The sequence below is a fragment of the Carlito syrichta genome, unplaced genomic scaffold (genome assembly GCF_000164805.1).
Source record: "Carlito syrichta isolate Samal-C Ts95f unplaced genomic scaffold, Tarsius_syrichta-2.0.1 Scaffold308096, whole genome shotgun sequence".
Lineage (NCBI taxonomy): Eukaryota > Metazoa > Chordata > Mammalia > Primates > Tarsiidae > Carlito > Carlito syrichta.
Window position 1 is genome coordinate 343,704 of NW_007252192.1, and position 15,274 is coordinate 358,977.

The 15,274-nt window shown below is 36.6% G+C and overlaps 2 protein-coding genes across 8 annotated transcripts in view; one reads left to right on the forward strand and one right to left on the reverse strand.

Moving 5' to 3' along the window:
* Nucleotides 1-834, reverse strand: part of FAM133A (family with sequence similarity 133 member A) — a 37,720-nt gene extending 36,886 nt beyond the window's left edge. For 2 of the 6 annotated variants that reach the window (XM_021715961.1, XM_021715959.1), the window contains exons 1-2: nt 544-615; nt 76-146 (exon numbers count right to left, since the gene is read on the reverse strand). The gene's annotated coding sequence lies outside the window, so the exon portion shown is untranslated. Of the gene's footprint in view, nt 1-75; nt 147-543 lie in introns of all 6 variants that reach the window. The other 4 variants (XM_021715957.1, XM_021715958.1, XM_008064881.2 and 1 more) reach the window with 4 other exon arrangements.
* A 290-nt stretch (nt 835-1,124) lies between these two features.
* NAP1L3 (nucleosome assembly protein 1 like 3) lies at nt 1,125-6,641 on the forward strand. 2 transcript variants are annotated; one of them, XR_002482358.1, is made up of 2 exons: nt 1,125-3,146; nt 6,576-6,641. XR_002482358.1 is itself a non-coding variant. In XM_021715963.1 (2 exons), the coding sequence occupies exons 1-2, from the start codon at nt 1,504-1,506 to the stop codon at nt 3,088-3,090; spliced, it is 1,461 nt and encodes a 486-aa protein (XP_021571638.1). In that variant the 5' UTR covers nt 1,125-1,503; the 3' UTR covers nt 3,091-3,977. The 2 variants fall into 2 exon arrangements, 1 of the variants encoding a protein (XP_021571638.1); XM_021715963.1 differs by lacking the exon at nt 6,576-6,641 and having other exon boundaries at nt 1,125-2,052; nt 2,179-3,977.
* The last annotated feature ends 8,633 nt before the right edge of the window (nt 6,642-15,274 follow it).

Genomic DNA, 15,274 nt, shown 5'->3' on the forward strand with positions numbered 1-15,274 from the left:
ATCCTATACATTTTTATTCAAACGCAGATGGGTGATTTTTGACATTCATAAAAATGGGCTAAATATGTTCCTTACCTTTCAATGAAAAGTAAACACTGGTCTTTTTGAGTGTACCAAGGGGAGGTATTCTGTAGCAGAAAAGAATCCTGTAAATAAAAATAACAAATACCTGTTTTTAAACGTCATTTTACAAAAGTTTATTCACATAGTACTGGACTTGTAAATTATAATTTACTATGGCTAGAATTCTACAATATTAGAAGGAAATTGGTGGCAGATGACATCGCATACAGAGGACGTACTTTCATTAGCACAAATCCCCCCCATCCTCCTGTTCGTGGGATTGAAACCTGCTGCACAAAAGTATAAAACAAACCATCTGCTTTTCAATAATACCACCTAACATTTCAATACCCCTTTGTTTTACCTATAAGGTTATTGCAAGCATTAAGAAGTGTTACGTGGCAAGTTAGCAGCAAGGCTGGGATATATATATGCCAGTTTAAAAAGAGAAACATAATAAAAATGGTGTAACTGACTCACGGCAACATGGGTTCGCAAACCTTGTAGATGGATATACACCAAGCTTGCCAAACATCACAGACAGCAGTTATTAAATCTGCTACGTGGAATGCAATATGCCTGCTGTCTAGCCCCTCCCCCCGCCAATAAACGACTCCCCCTTTTTTCAGTGTACAACTACATGCTCATAGAATATTTAGAGAAAATATTTCTTAAAAATCATCCATAGTCACACTACCCAATGACGCCATTTAGACCATTTTCATCCAATTTTTTGCAAAATAGATTTTTGTCAAGCGGCCCGTGACAAACCAAACGGGAATTCAGGATGAGTGGATGGGAGAAGGAAGACACTCCTCTTCTTCCCTTGTTAGAAACTATGGCTAGTATTTTAACTTCTTGAATATGCTTTTTAAAAATTATAAAACTATAAAGATAAAATTTTGAGAGAAAAAAACGCTTTCCAGGGGTGTGCGCCTCGGTCAGCACGGAGCCTCTGCGTAGGTGGGCGGAGCTGGGGGGGTGAGGGGGGGGGGCAGTGGAGTTTGGCCGTTCATTGGACATAACACTTGTCAATCAATGTTTTTCAGCAAATGAGAAGCGAACTAAAGGCACACTGGGAACGAAATTAACGGGAATTCTGTTCGCAAGGGGAGGGGGTCCGCGATCTAAAACGAGAAGAGATCTCGGGGTCTCATACTGCGCCATTCGGCTGCGGCACGCCGCGGCACGTCGTAGCTGCTGCCGGGAGAGGCCGTACTGTCGCCGCTCTCGCCCAGGCCTCCACTGCCGCTGCCACATCAGTGCCGGCTTCTGCAGCCCCAGTCCCGCCCTGCGCTGCTGCTGCCACCGCCGCTGCCACCTCCGGAAGTTCGGGCTTCCGCCGCTGCTACCCAAGCATCCGTGAGTCATTTTCTGCCCATCTCCGGGCGCGCGGTCCCTGTGGTAGTCACCACCTTAAGAGGGTTTCAGGCTTGCAAGATGGCAGAAGCAGATGTTAAAATGGTCTCGGAACCTGTCGCTCAGGGAGTTGCTGAAGAGGAGATGGTTAGCTCGGCTAGTGATTCTGGGGAAGAATCTGACAGCAGTAGCTCTAGCAGTAGCAGCAGCAGCAGCAGCGGTAGCAGCAGCAGCCGCAGCCGCAGCCGCTTATATAGGAAGAAGAGGGTACCTGAGCCTTCCAGAAGGACGCGGCGGGCTCCGTCGGGTACAAATTTCGTGGATAGGCTGCCTCACGCAGTTAGAAATCGTGTGCAGGCGCTCAGAAATATTCAAGATGAATGTGACAAGGTAGACACCCTGTTCTTAAAGGCAATTCATGATCTTGAAAGGAAATATGCAGAACTCAATAAGCCTCTATATGATAGGCGATTTCAAATAATCAATGCAGAATATGAGCCTACAGGAGAAGAATGTGAATGGAATTCAGAGGATGAGGAGTTCAGCAGTGATGAGGAGATCCAGGATGATACCCCTAGTGAAATGCCTCCCTTAGAGGGTGAGGAAGAAGACCCTAAAGAAAAACCTGAGGTGAAGACTGAAGAGAAGGAAGATCCTAAAGAAATTCTAGAGGTAAAGGCCGAAGAAAAGGAAGTTTCTAAAGAAATTCCTGAAGTAAACACTGAAGAAAAGGAAGCCCCTAAAGAAATCCCCAAGGTAAAAGCTGAAGAAAAGGAAGTTCCTAAAGAAAGTCCCGAGGTAAAGGCTGAAGAAAAGAAAGTTCCTGAAGAAATTCCTGGGGTAAAAGCTGAAGGAAAGGCAGATTCTAAAAGTTGTATGGAGGAAACACCAGAATTAAAAGAAGATCCTAAAGAAGTCCCCCAGGCAAAGGCAGAAAATAAAAAGCAGCCTAAAGCAACAGAGGCTAAGGCAAGGGCTGCAATAAGAGAGGCTCATAAAAGAGTTCCTGAGGAAAGGCTTACCGAAAGAGTGAATCTTAAAAGAGCTAGGAAGGGAAAGCCTAAAAGAGAAGATCCTAAAGGCATTCCTGACTATTGGCTGACTGTTTTAAAGAATGTTGACAAGCTTGGGCCTATGATTCAGAAGTATGATGAGCCCATTCTGAAGTTCTTGTCCGATGTTAGCCTGAAGTTCTCAAAACCTGGCCAGCCTATAAGTTACACCTTTGAATTTCTTTTTCTACCCAATCCATACTTCAGAAATGAGGTGCTGCTGAAGACTTATATAATAAAGTCAAAACCAGATCACAGTGATCCCTTCTTCTCTTGGGGATGGGAAATTGAAGACTGCAAAGGTTGCAAGATAGACTGGAGAAGAGGAAAGGATGTTACTGTGACAACCACCCAGAGTCGCACAACTGCTACTGGAGAAATTGAAATCCAGCCAAGAGTGGTTTCTAATGCATCATTCTTCAATTTCTTTAGTCCGCCTGAAATTCCTGTGATTGGAAAGCTGGAACCACGAGAAGATGCTATCCTTGATGAGGACTTTGAAATTGGTCAAATTTTACACGATAATGTCATCCTGAAATCAATCTATTACTATACAGGAGAAGTCAATGGTACCTATTATAAAGATGGAAAAGATTATGGAAACAGAAAATACTGAAAGTAAAAAAAAGAGGCTGTCTGAAAGATTTTTCAAGAATCTTAAAAATTCAAAAGGTGAAGCAGGTTCATTATAGCCTTGGGGGGTGGGGGATGGGGTGGGAAGGGACCTGCCCTATAACCCAAACACTGCTATCCCTTAAAGTCTTGTGTTTTTGTAGTTTCTTGGTAATCTATTTTAAAAATTGTCCTAGAAGTGTCTTAAATATCAGTTTATTCTGTCTAGCCTGTTTTAGTGTAATATTCTTCAAAATATGTAAGCTGTTGTCAGTTATCTAAAGCATGTTAGTTTGGTGCTGCAGAGTGTTGATTTTTATGATGTCTTTGTGTCATATTCCTATTCTATTGTAGCTGTGAAAACTGTCAAAATGATTAACTGGTACAAATACTTGCTTGAAAAAAAAAGTTCATGAAATACCAATGCAAGTTTTGTTTTTGTTTTTTCCAGCTCAGAGTATTAAGTGTTTCAATCTGCTTGTACTAGCTGTGCCTTCATTACTTTGCTAGAGAAATACAGCACTTACATTAACTATAACAATGTATTGTGAAATTTGACTGCTTGAAAATAGATTAGCATTTAAGAATGTCTGTCTAGACCACATTTGATATAACTGTGAGCTTGTTTATGTGATATAGTGGTCTATAAACTTAATCATAATGAAGTTATTGTTTATCAATAAAGTGTTAATATTACTTAGTATTTTTTAAAAACTTTCCTCATCTTACATTGTGTAATTGTAAACTAAAGATACATTTTCTTTGTAATATGTTCTACTTTGCCTTTCACTGAAAATGACCACTTTACATCATTTGATAATTGTTTTTCATGTTCTTTTATTGCAACTTAAAATGAATAAATGTCAAATAAAGTGTGTCATGCTATAAAAATCTAGTATTTTCCCCTACTTATAAAAACTGTGATGCTTACAGAAAAAAGCAGATTATCCTAGGGAAAAGGAAAATTTACCAAAATATAATTATTAACATTCTGATTTATTTCCCACATCTTAGCTCTTTTGTTGGAGGGTTACACATTCAAGCTATTGGAAAAAAATGGGAAAGGGGGAAAAAGGAAAGAGGAGAGGAAAGGGAGGAGAGTAGATACAAGAGGAAAAAGAGGATGGGAGTTTGGAGGGAGGAAAGAGGAGGGGTGGAGAAGAGGGAAGGGTGAGGAGAGAAAGGGAAAAGAAGGAGGGTGGGAAATAGAAGGAAAGGGAGGGGTAGGGAAGAGAAATGGTGGGGAAACAGTGCAAGAGTGCTTCATTCAGAAAACCGTTTATATAAGATGCCAGGGACCCACTCTCCACCTTGACTTGGAAGGAGTTCACACTACCATGGCTGATTTTTTTCTTACAGGTAACAACGAGTTTTCACCACTTTTGTACCATGCCGCTGGTCACAGGGCATTTAGATCCTGAGGTTTGGGCTTGACATCTGTGTGAGAAGGAAACTCCTTAAATTCAGTTTACCAGTGAGTTTTGCACTGGTCATAAAGATACAAGCACAGCAAATAATAAAGTGATACCTTATTTCAGATTTATCATTTCCCAGTCCACATATACTTTTCTTCATGACCTTAAAAAAATAACTGTGGCAGAAGAAAAGATTTAAAAATTGCTATGACTCCAGGCATAAAATCACCTAATAGTCTTTCCAAATTCCACATATAAAGTTTGGTATCTTATTTTTATCTCTGCTCAACAATAGTCCCCTGCCAATATCTGTCTAAAAAAAAATTTACAACTGATGGCTTATTTATCTGTGGGTTTGGATATTTAGGTTGTTTATGATTTATACATCAGAAAGCAAATTATTGCTTTGATAAATATCACTGCATTTTTAGAGTGTTTGTTTTATTTCTGAGGTTCTTGCATCCATGAAGAATGGATATGGCAGATTTGCTTATATGCTAGAACCAAAACAAAGAATAAACAGGGTGAACCTAGTTTGTGCCTGCATAGGGTTCCAAATTGGATATACACTGTGCTTGCCAGACATAACGGCACAACCCTTAAAACATCTACATGGAGTGTGACATGACTTTTGCATCTTAGATATTTTATCATTTCCCCCTCTGTATTTTTCTTATTAAAAGTACTCATGCCATTACAGAATATTTGTAAAATAGAAGCAGAAGTGCAGAAAATAAAATCAGAAGCACACTACACTAAGATACGACCGTGGCCTGGTGTATTTTCTCCCGGTCCGTCTCTTGATAAGGTTTTATCATAAGTTCTCGGCTCAAATCAAAAGGTGAATTCAAGTTGGGTAGGTGTAAGAGAAGTTAACTGGAAATATATCTTACTGCTCTTTTAACTTCAAAATTTAAGCCCAGGGATGGGGAAAGGGAAACAACAGCTGCTAAGAATTTATACACTGGTAAAGCTAGGATTCTGACAAAGCAAGCAGGCTGCTGGGGATGGTGGGCACAGCTGGGCTGGCACATTTATTGGGCTTCATGTTTGTCCATCACACCGGTTCAGCCAATGAGCGATGTTAAACGGAGAGGCTGACTGAGAAAAGCTCTTGGGCAGGGGGCGGGGGCGTGAGTGGTGTTTAACCAAGTCTTCTGCAGCTTCGTTTTGTTGCGCTGTTTCCTTTCGCAGTGACTCAAAACTGAGGCAAGCCGCCCCCTTCCTTGCCCGCAACCCGTGGAGGAGGTCGCCCTCTCCCCTTTCTCTGCAGTCGCCACCATCTCTCAAAGAGTCCGTTCCTTCCTCAGTTGGGTACGCAGTATCCACCATAGTCACCCTAAATGTTTGCTCTTTTCGTTTAAAGTGACAGAGTCAGAGAAAGATTTTTTTGTAAGCAGCAGCAGCAGAGGCTGCTAAAGAGGTACTGGAAGGAACTTGAGCTGCGTGAAGAAAGTGACAACACAGTCGAAAGATGCAAATACCCCTTTCTGCTGCCCTGGGTGCGCCAAACCCGGAAGTAACTCGGTATACTGTGATACCGGTGTATTTGCCCTTAAAGAGCTTCAGGGGTGACAAGACAGAAGCCGAATTTAATCAGGAATTGCAGACTCTGGGGCGGAAGGAGTAAAAACCCTCACTTTATGAGGTGTTTGAGCCTACCGGCGCATGAGAACTATGTGGGGTTTTGCCTGAAGATTACAAACTGGCGTGAAAGTGATGCGATTTTGAATAACGAGGATCCGGATTCTGAGGCGAATGGTAAAGTTGAGAAACAAAAAGGGGCAAATATTGAAAAGGAGAAAAATTATTTAGAAAAAATATCCTTAAAGTACTGGTTATATGCTGACTTTAAAGTTACACGTTTATATTTCATTTGAACAAAACGAGTATTTCAAAGTTACGATGCTGAAGAAGATAGGCGTTAAAACGATATTTCTTGATCCCTTGCCCTTTGAACATCCAGAAATTTAGATTTGCAAAGGATGTTAGGTATACTGGAGAAAAAGAACTACCTTCTAAAAGCCAAGGTAATCATATTTTATTTTATTTATTTTTTATTTGTTTTTTTGAGTTGGAGTCTCACTGTCATCCAAGCTAGAGGACATTGGCACGCTCCTGGCATCGCAGCCTCAACCTACTGGGCTCCTGCGATCCTTCCACCTCAGCCTTCCAAGTAGCCAGAACTACAGGTGCATTCCACGACGCTCGGCTAATTTTTGATTTATTGTAGAGACGAGGTCTCGCCAAGGTGCCCGGGTGGGTCTTGAACCTCTCGCCTTGAATCCTCTCCCTTGGCCTCCCAAGGTAATCACATTTTAAATGGGACACTCCATCACACACTGAACAAGTTCCCAAAGCCTCCTTTTTAAAGTTATTTCTTTTAGTTTTCTTGAAATATTACAGTGCTTAAAAGTGGAACTCATTAGGGAAAAAAAAAACCTGTCATGTTCATTTCTAACTTGATTAAAATTGTTGGATTACTGGACCTTTAAAGTAACATGTTTTTCTAATTTGGAAATGAGACTTACCCTAACCAGCAGAGTCTATGCAAACCTAGGATGGGGACACACTGAAAAGCTGAATGAGATCGTGACCCCAACTATTTATGAGATGGTAAACCAGAATTTTCAAGATATGAAAAATACTTTGAACATCATCTGAACTTAGAAAACAATATGATTTGGCAAAACAGACTATGTAACCCGCAGTATAATACTTCAACACAATTATGTAATACTTAAAATTTTACATTTTGTGTATTTTGTAGAGTATATTTCAAAGTGTCAGAAGTAAAATGCTTAAGAATTAAAACACATAGCAATTAGAAGTATACCTTTCTTCAGGAAATGTAGAACACAACACATTCTCTAAAGGATCTTTATTCATTGCTATATAGTTTAGTTCTTATGTTGTATTTTTGTCATCTGGTTGTAAGAGAGCAATGGCGAAACTTATCAGAACTTTTTATTGAAGCTAATATTTACTTGGAGGAAAAAATACACTTGAAGAACCAATCCAAGTGTGTGTTTTGCGTTCAGCTCAGAAGTAGGAAGGTTTTAAGTCAGTTTGCACTAGGTATGTCTTCATTATTTTGCTATAAAAATGTGACTTGTTATGTGATGATACATTGCAAAATTTTACAACTTGAATAAAGTAACATAGAGTTAAGAATCTTCTGGAACTCACTAATATAAAATGTAGATTGTTCATGATTTTGAATTTTGCATGACATATTTATAAAGAACAAAATAATCATAAATGAAGCTGTTACTTCTCATATTGGTGTTAGTAATAGTGTATCTCATCTTTTACTGTTCAATTATGTAAACTATAGTGATTAAGTATATTTTCTTTGCATTGTGCTTTACTGAAAGTTATCAAATGGTTGTTTTATTACATCTTCTGACTGTTATATATGTTCTGTAGAAAATATGGAAGACATACCTGAAAAATATAAAAATAATGGAAGACATACTGAAAAATATAAAAATAATTGGAAACAATTCTACATTCAAATGTTTTGTATGAAAAATAAATATATCATTTTTCATTCATTATATTTTGAAATATTTCTGTATCAGTGCATGTAAATCTTCATTTTTTAAAGTTTTTAAAATTTTTACTTGACACATAATAATTGTACATATTTATGGGGTAAAGTGTGATTTTTAATACATGTATGCATTGTATAATATGCATTAAATGGATATGCTGTGGTTTATGTCATCAGATCCTCATGATGGACATTTAAGCTATAGGTATCTTTTTCCATTTGATTAGTAATTGTAAGCGATGAATTAAGCAAAAATATTGCATATGTTGCACTTTTTTCACTTTAACACTATTTTTTTCTATAAAATAGTTTTGATTTAATATAGTCACATTTATCTTTTTTCCCCCATTATGAATTTTGGGTATTTGGGTTAGAAATGCCCTTTCACACCAACGTATTTTTTTTAATTATTCATGTTTCTTGCAGTACTCTTATAGTTTCATTTAAAACTTTAATCTTTCTAGAATACTTTTTATGTAAAGATTGAGATAGACCACTTTCAACACAACTAACCAGTTGTTTCAACATCATTTATTGAATATTGAATATCCAACGTAATTAATTGCTGCCTTTATTATCTAATTCATTCTTTTATGTGGTGGGGCCTATTTCTGAACTCTTTTGTTCAGAGGTGTTATTCTTGTGCCAGTATAAATATTTTAAACATAAATTTGTCATATACATTTTAATAGCTGGTAAGAACAGTTCCTTATAAAACTAGTTTTTAAGATTTTCTTGGATCGTTTTACTTATTTGTTTTTTTCCAAATGAACTGCAGTATCACTTTTTTTCAAGATCCTCTCCACCCATTAAAACCTATTGATACTTTGATTGGAGTTTCTTTGTATTTATATATCAACTTGCAGAGAATCAGGAACTTCATATCAGTCTTCTTATCCAAGGGCAAGGTATGTCTTTTCATTTGATCATCTTTTAATATCTTTCAGTAGAGTTTAAAGTTTATTTGTTAATTAGCTTCTGACTATTTTGAAAAGCCTGTTCTTAGCTTCCCCTCCCCATCTGCTTTTTGCTTAAGCTGTTTTGCTTCTTATTTTTAAATTGTTTATGCTTAGGTGATATGTCCTTTTTTTGTTTGTTTGTTTGTTTTTTTCTTTTCATCTCTGAGTGGGGCCACTGTTTGCTGAAGTGTAATATGTGAAGACCTAGAAGGAAATGAGCTTGGGCATCTCGGAAGCTTCAATTCAGATTTGTTTCATTATTATTCTCTCTCCATGTTGTCAAGCTATGGAATGAGCTGTAGGTCACCATGATTCAGTGAAATGCCTTACGTTAGAGGCATTCATGGTGATCTTGTTTAATTAATTTCTGCTCAACTGACTGGCCTACATTTATAGAGCTCCTGTTGCTTGTCTCTCTCCTCTGGGGACCCTTAGAAAATGAAGATGATATGCTGATATAATTTCTCCTTTGCTTCAGCTCTCCTTCTGTGTTATAGACCTGTTTCCCTAAGGTATCATTCCTTGCTCCTTTCACTGTCTGCCATCGCCCTAAATCAGATGTTCAGGGCTTGAACAATTAAGGGAATCTTTACCTTGCCTGAGATCTATGGAAGCAAGCATTGACCCAGAGCGCTGCATTGTTTGGGTCAAAATTTTAGTGTAACTGGAAAATATTCAGTGTGTGGCTTTAAGTTATGGCTATTTCTTTGATTAATTGGCGATCACGTGCCCTTTTATTTCTTATTCGGATGTATCTGATGCACAGCCAGAATTAAGAACCATAAAGCAACACAGAGGGGAATATTTAAAGGGGGAGTATGTAGTGTTTTGTAAATGCATTGACTCCAGAAAACTTTTTCTGCGCATAAGTATTATCAACTTTTCTAACTGAATAGTGTTTCATAAATACCAGCTTGATGTATTCACCTGGCTTTGGTCAATTAGGTAAATCAACTCAGCTTAACCTATAGGTAAAAGCATCCTTAATCACTGATTTTTCTTAATGTTTTATTTTGAGACAAGACTCGCAGAATTTTGCAAAAATAGTACAGAAAGGTCTTGTGTACTCTCAGCTGTCCTAATGGTAGACCATCTTACACAACTATAGTACAGTACCCATACCAGGAAATTAACATTGGTACAATCTGCAGACCTTGTCCAGATCTCACCAGGTTTTATATATACTCGTGTGTGTGTGTGTGTGTGTGTGTGTGTGTGTGTGTGTGTGTGTGCAATTTTATAGCATGTATAGATTAGTGTAACTGTTACTGCAATTCAGAAATATTCAATTACTGAATTGAACTCTTTTTTTTTTTTTGAGTTGGAGTCTCACTCCTTCACCCAGGATGGGGTACAGTGGCACACACGCTCACAGCCACCCCAGCGTCGACCTTCTGGGCTCCAGCAATCCTTCTGCCTCAGCCTTCCTAGTAGCAGGAACTACAAATGCACACTACCACACCTGACTATTTTTTAATTTTTATTTTATTTTATTGTAGAGATGAGTTCTTGCCAAGTTGCCTGGGCTGGTTTCGAATCCCCGGGCTCAGGCAATTCACTTGCCTCCACCTCCCAAAGTGCTGAGATTACAGACTGAGCTACCGAGCCCGGCCTGAATTCAACTTTTTAATTATTGTTTAATTACCACAAAGATGCTCCCTTGTGCTAATCTACCCCCTTCCGTATCTAATTCCTAGTAACCACTAATTTCTCACTTTTTAAAAGACAAAATGAGACAGAAGGTTATATAATTGGAAGTATATGATATGTAACCTTTTGGAATTGACCTATTTTTACTCAGTATTATAATCTTGAGATCTTTCCAAGTTGTAATTGTATCAATAGGTTTTTCTGTTTATTGCTGAATAGTATAATCCATTGTGTTAATTACTGATCTCACTAATCTGTGACTATCCTATGGGAAATAAAACTAGATAGAAAGGAAGTAGTAAGGTTGCCAGTGGTCAGAAGCTCCCACAGGGACAAAAGAAGGAACTACAAAGTCTTACTTTCTAAAGTCTGAAATTTTTATAATATCAAGAGCAAATGCTTATATAATTTTCACTACAAAACAGATATGTATATATTATTAATCATGTAATTCTTACTACAGCCCTATTAAGTAGGCACAATTATCTCAGTTTAATATATGGGAAAACTAAGGTACAGAGAGATTAAGTAATTTGTTCAAGCTTCCAATGCTGGTAGGTAGCAAAGCCAGGCTTTAAGTCTGATGATCTGGCTAGAGTCCATGTTCTCAACTGCTATATTATCCCAACTCTCTACCATGCTATAGCACTTAGAATTCTAAAGCACCTTCTTTGTTTACATTCAGGACTAGATATGGCCAAGAGAAGCAGCAGAAAGAAAATAAGTACAACCTGGAGGCAAAGGGAGTTGCCAAACTATAGCGGAAAATTAAAAATTCCATTTTATCTAGCACTGATGCTCCCCTGAATCCACCTGTAGCTCATGTCTGAGTAACCTTTTAAAAATGTATAGTATAGTGAGACCATTGGGCATGAGCTAGACCTCAGGTTACGTCCATCATACCCAGGGTTGTCATGAGGACTGGCTTAGTAAATTTATATTTCAGTTAAATGCAGGGCAATCCATTACCACTGAAGAGTTCTTTTAGCTTTACAACTTCTTATATTTTTATTATTCCCTGTTTGTTTCCTATAGTTAGCATCTATAGACAGCCTTTAAATCAATAGATGTAGGAAGAGAATAAAAGCTGAAAAATAAATTTACTCTTCAGCATTTTTGAGGGAAACAGAGAGAAATGTACAGGAATTAGGCATTGTAGAGGATAAGCACACAGATTTGAATATAGCAGACTTGGTATTGATTCCCATCTCTGTCACTTATTGACAGTAAGACCTTAAACAGCTGCTTAACTGTTCTAATTCTCATCTTTCATATTTATAAAATGTAGCTGTTACCTGACTACTTAAGGCTTAAATGAGATACTATTTATCTAACATCACAGTGTTTGGCATCCAGTAACCACTTAAATAACAATTACTATTATTTCTATAATCAGAATAAGTAGGTTTTACTTGTAAAATATTACAGTACTCATGATGTTAAAATTGGTAGTAACTCACTCAGGCCTGCTTCAAGGGGAAAAATATCCTGTCTTTCATGAATTTCATGTAACTAACTGTTCCTGTTCTTTCTTGGATTCTTCCTCCCTATATCAGTAGCTTTTAACTGATTTCTGCACTTACCTGCCTGTTTCCTCCCTCTATCTTCAGTCTTTCAAGGTCACTTTAAATTTTTATTCACCTCTTCAAAGGAGCAGTACTTTACCTAAACTGTTACATTGTTTTAAATTTAGCAATGCTGAATACAATGAGAGCCTTTCTAGATTCCTAAACCCCAATCTCCATGTTTATATCTCATTGATGACAGCAGTGAAAATGTAAGATAGGAATTTTAAAAACTATTTACAGTTTGGGATGTTTTCCTCACAACTTTTTTTAGTTTTGGCCAGGGTATTAATTGGGGATGTAGAGATCCAGTAATTTTTTGCCATAGTTTTAAAATAATTTTCTTTTGGTCAGGAAGTCTATCTTTAAACATTGCTTGCAGAAGTTTAAGAGCATTCAAAAGGTGAAAAGGCAATGGATAGCATACCAGATGGCATCTACTTAAAACATTTCCACTGCATCCAGTGAGATATGAAATTTGAGTTAAGTGGTAGTCTTTCTTGTAGCATTTTCCTTAAACTGTCACCATTATTTACAATGTCAGGACAAACATCACAGTATTAAATCTGCGGAAATTGGTATTAACTCACACTCGTCTGTCTTGTTTTAAGCAAAACAGTCCCTTTAATCCAGTAAAAAAAAAGTAAAATGCATTACTTATAATGTTTTAGGTGTAACTTCAAATTTAATAGAATTATTCAGTCTTTGGATTGAAAGTCAAATAAAAAAATGCACCAGGACAAATAAACTACTTTATTTATTTTTTAAAATATTTTGTTGGGTTCAGGCAGGGTACGAGGAAAGCATTTAAACAAGTGTAATATAATTTTAAATATTGGAACAGTTGGATTTTCACAGCTTAATAATTGTGTCAGCAGGTTGCGAATTAATTGACATTATTTTGTGAAGACTACAGCTGTATTTAATTATTTCAAAGGCCTAGAAGGCAGTTATTTTTACAAATCTGTATACATGATAAAGCTTTAGGAAAATGAATCCTGACTTACTGCAGTTTATACTAAAGAAACAATATCTAGACATCACATGGGAATGCATCAGGAAATTTCTGTAGCATAGAGAAATTGCAGGTTGATTTTCTGAACAACAGTTTTCGAAATAAATTAGGTCTGGTCAAATGTGATTAGGTTTGTTTAGGTTGTGTTATTGAGTATTCCCACAAGTATAATTACTGGTGATAAAATAACTTTACAAAAACCAGCAAAACAAGTGGATTTAGCTATAGGTTTGAAGAAGTATTAAGCCAGCAGTTTGATTTTTATTTCAAGATGTTTTCATGAAGGAGCAAGCAGCACAAATTGTATCAGCATTTTACTGTACTGAATACTGTAGGAAATTATAACACATTGGTAAGTATGTTTGTATTTGTATCAAAACATACCTAAACCTACAAAAGATACAGTAAAATATGGTTGAAATTTTTTTTTTTAATAGTACACCTGCAGGAAAGGAAGATGCTCTGGGTGAGTCAGTGGGTGAATATTGAGTGAATGTGAAGGTCTAGGACATTGCTGTATATTGCTGTAGACTTTATAAACACTGTAAACAGGCTCCACTAAATTTATAAAAATTATTGTTTATTTTTTGATAATAAATTAACCTTAGATCATGGTAATATTTTATAATAAATTAACCTTAGATTATGGAAAATATTTTTTTATTTTGTTAAACTTTTTGACTCTTTCCTAATAACCCTTAAAACACAAACACATTTTATAGCTAAGATAGTCTTTATATCCTTATTCTTTAAGCTTTTTTCTGTCTAAAATTTTTATTTTCTTCTTGCTTTTTAATTGTTTTTTGTTGTTGTTGTTACTAACTAAGATACAAACACACATATTAGCCTAGACCTACATAGGGTCAGGGTCAGGATTCCTCAATATCACTGTTTTCCACCTCCACTTTTTGTCACATTGAAAGGTCTTCAGGGGTAATAACACCCATAGAGCTGTTATTTCCTATGAGAACAATGCCTTGTTCTGGAATACTTCCTGACAGCTCCATGAAGCTGCTTTAGGCTGTTTTATAGTTCACTATTTTTAATAAGTAAAAGGGGTATACTCTAAAATAACAACAAAAAGTATAGTAAATACATAAGACAATAACTGATAGTTTATTATTACAAAGTACTATATATTGTACATAATTTTATATGCTATAGTTTATATGATGAGTGGCACAGTAGATTTGTTTATACCAGCCACAAAACAGGTGACTAACAACAACATTAGGATGCCTACAACATCCTACAACATTAGAATGCCTAGGACATCACTAGGTGATAAGAATTTTTCAGCTCTTTTAAATAATGTTTTAAATAAATTAACTTATTTTTTAAAATTATTGTAGAACTGTGGGGTACATATGAGGATTTGCTTCATAAGTTAATTGTGCATAGGTGAGGTTTGGGCTTCTAGCGAGCCCTTTGTCCCCCGAAAGAAAAAAAAAAGTTTTTCAACTTCATTATAACCTATGGCAGAACCATTGCTTATATGGTCTGTCACTGTCTGAAACATCTTTATGTGTTGTGTGATTATATATGTAAATTATTTCTAGTACACAAAAATGTTGATACTGGTTACCTATATATTCCAGGGGTTTAGATAATTTATAGTCATGACTTTTGTATTCTAAATTTGATAAATGATCAGAACTTACTGTTGTGAACAGAAAAATATAGTGGAGGAAACAGTAACATGTTAGAATTATAGTAGATGTATATGGCGGACAAGGAAAAATTATGTGGAGCTACACAGCTGGAAAACACAGAAATGTGAAGGTGGAGTATGGGTACATATTTGAGCTATGAAATATTGGAGGCTGATTTTAAAATAATGTATTAAAAGCATACACAGATGTTGTTCCTTTCAGAGTGGTCACCTTAAGAACAAATACTTATTCCAGTAATACTGACATTAACAGAATATTCAAATGTTTCTTTTTTCTTTTTTCATTTTATAGGTAAGAAATCTTGGGCTCATTACATCTAAATACTATCCAAAACACACAGCTAGTTAGTTGGAGG

Bases quoted from the DNA above. Each gene is read 5' to 3' on its own strand.
- NAP1L3 (XM_021715963.1), top strand. From the start codon at position 1,504: ATGGCAGAAGCAGATGTTAAAATGGTCTCGGAACCTGTCGCTCAGGGA. The intron at 2,053-2,178 runs GTGAAGACTGAA...GAAATCCCCAAG, and splicing joins ACCCTAAAGAAAAACCTGAG to GTAAAAGCTGAAGAAAAGGA.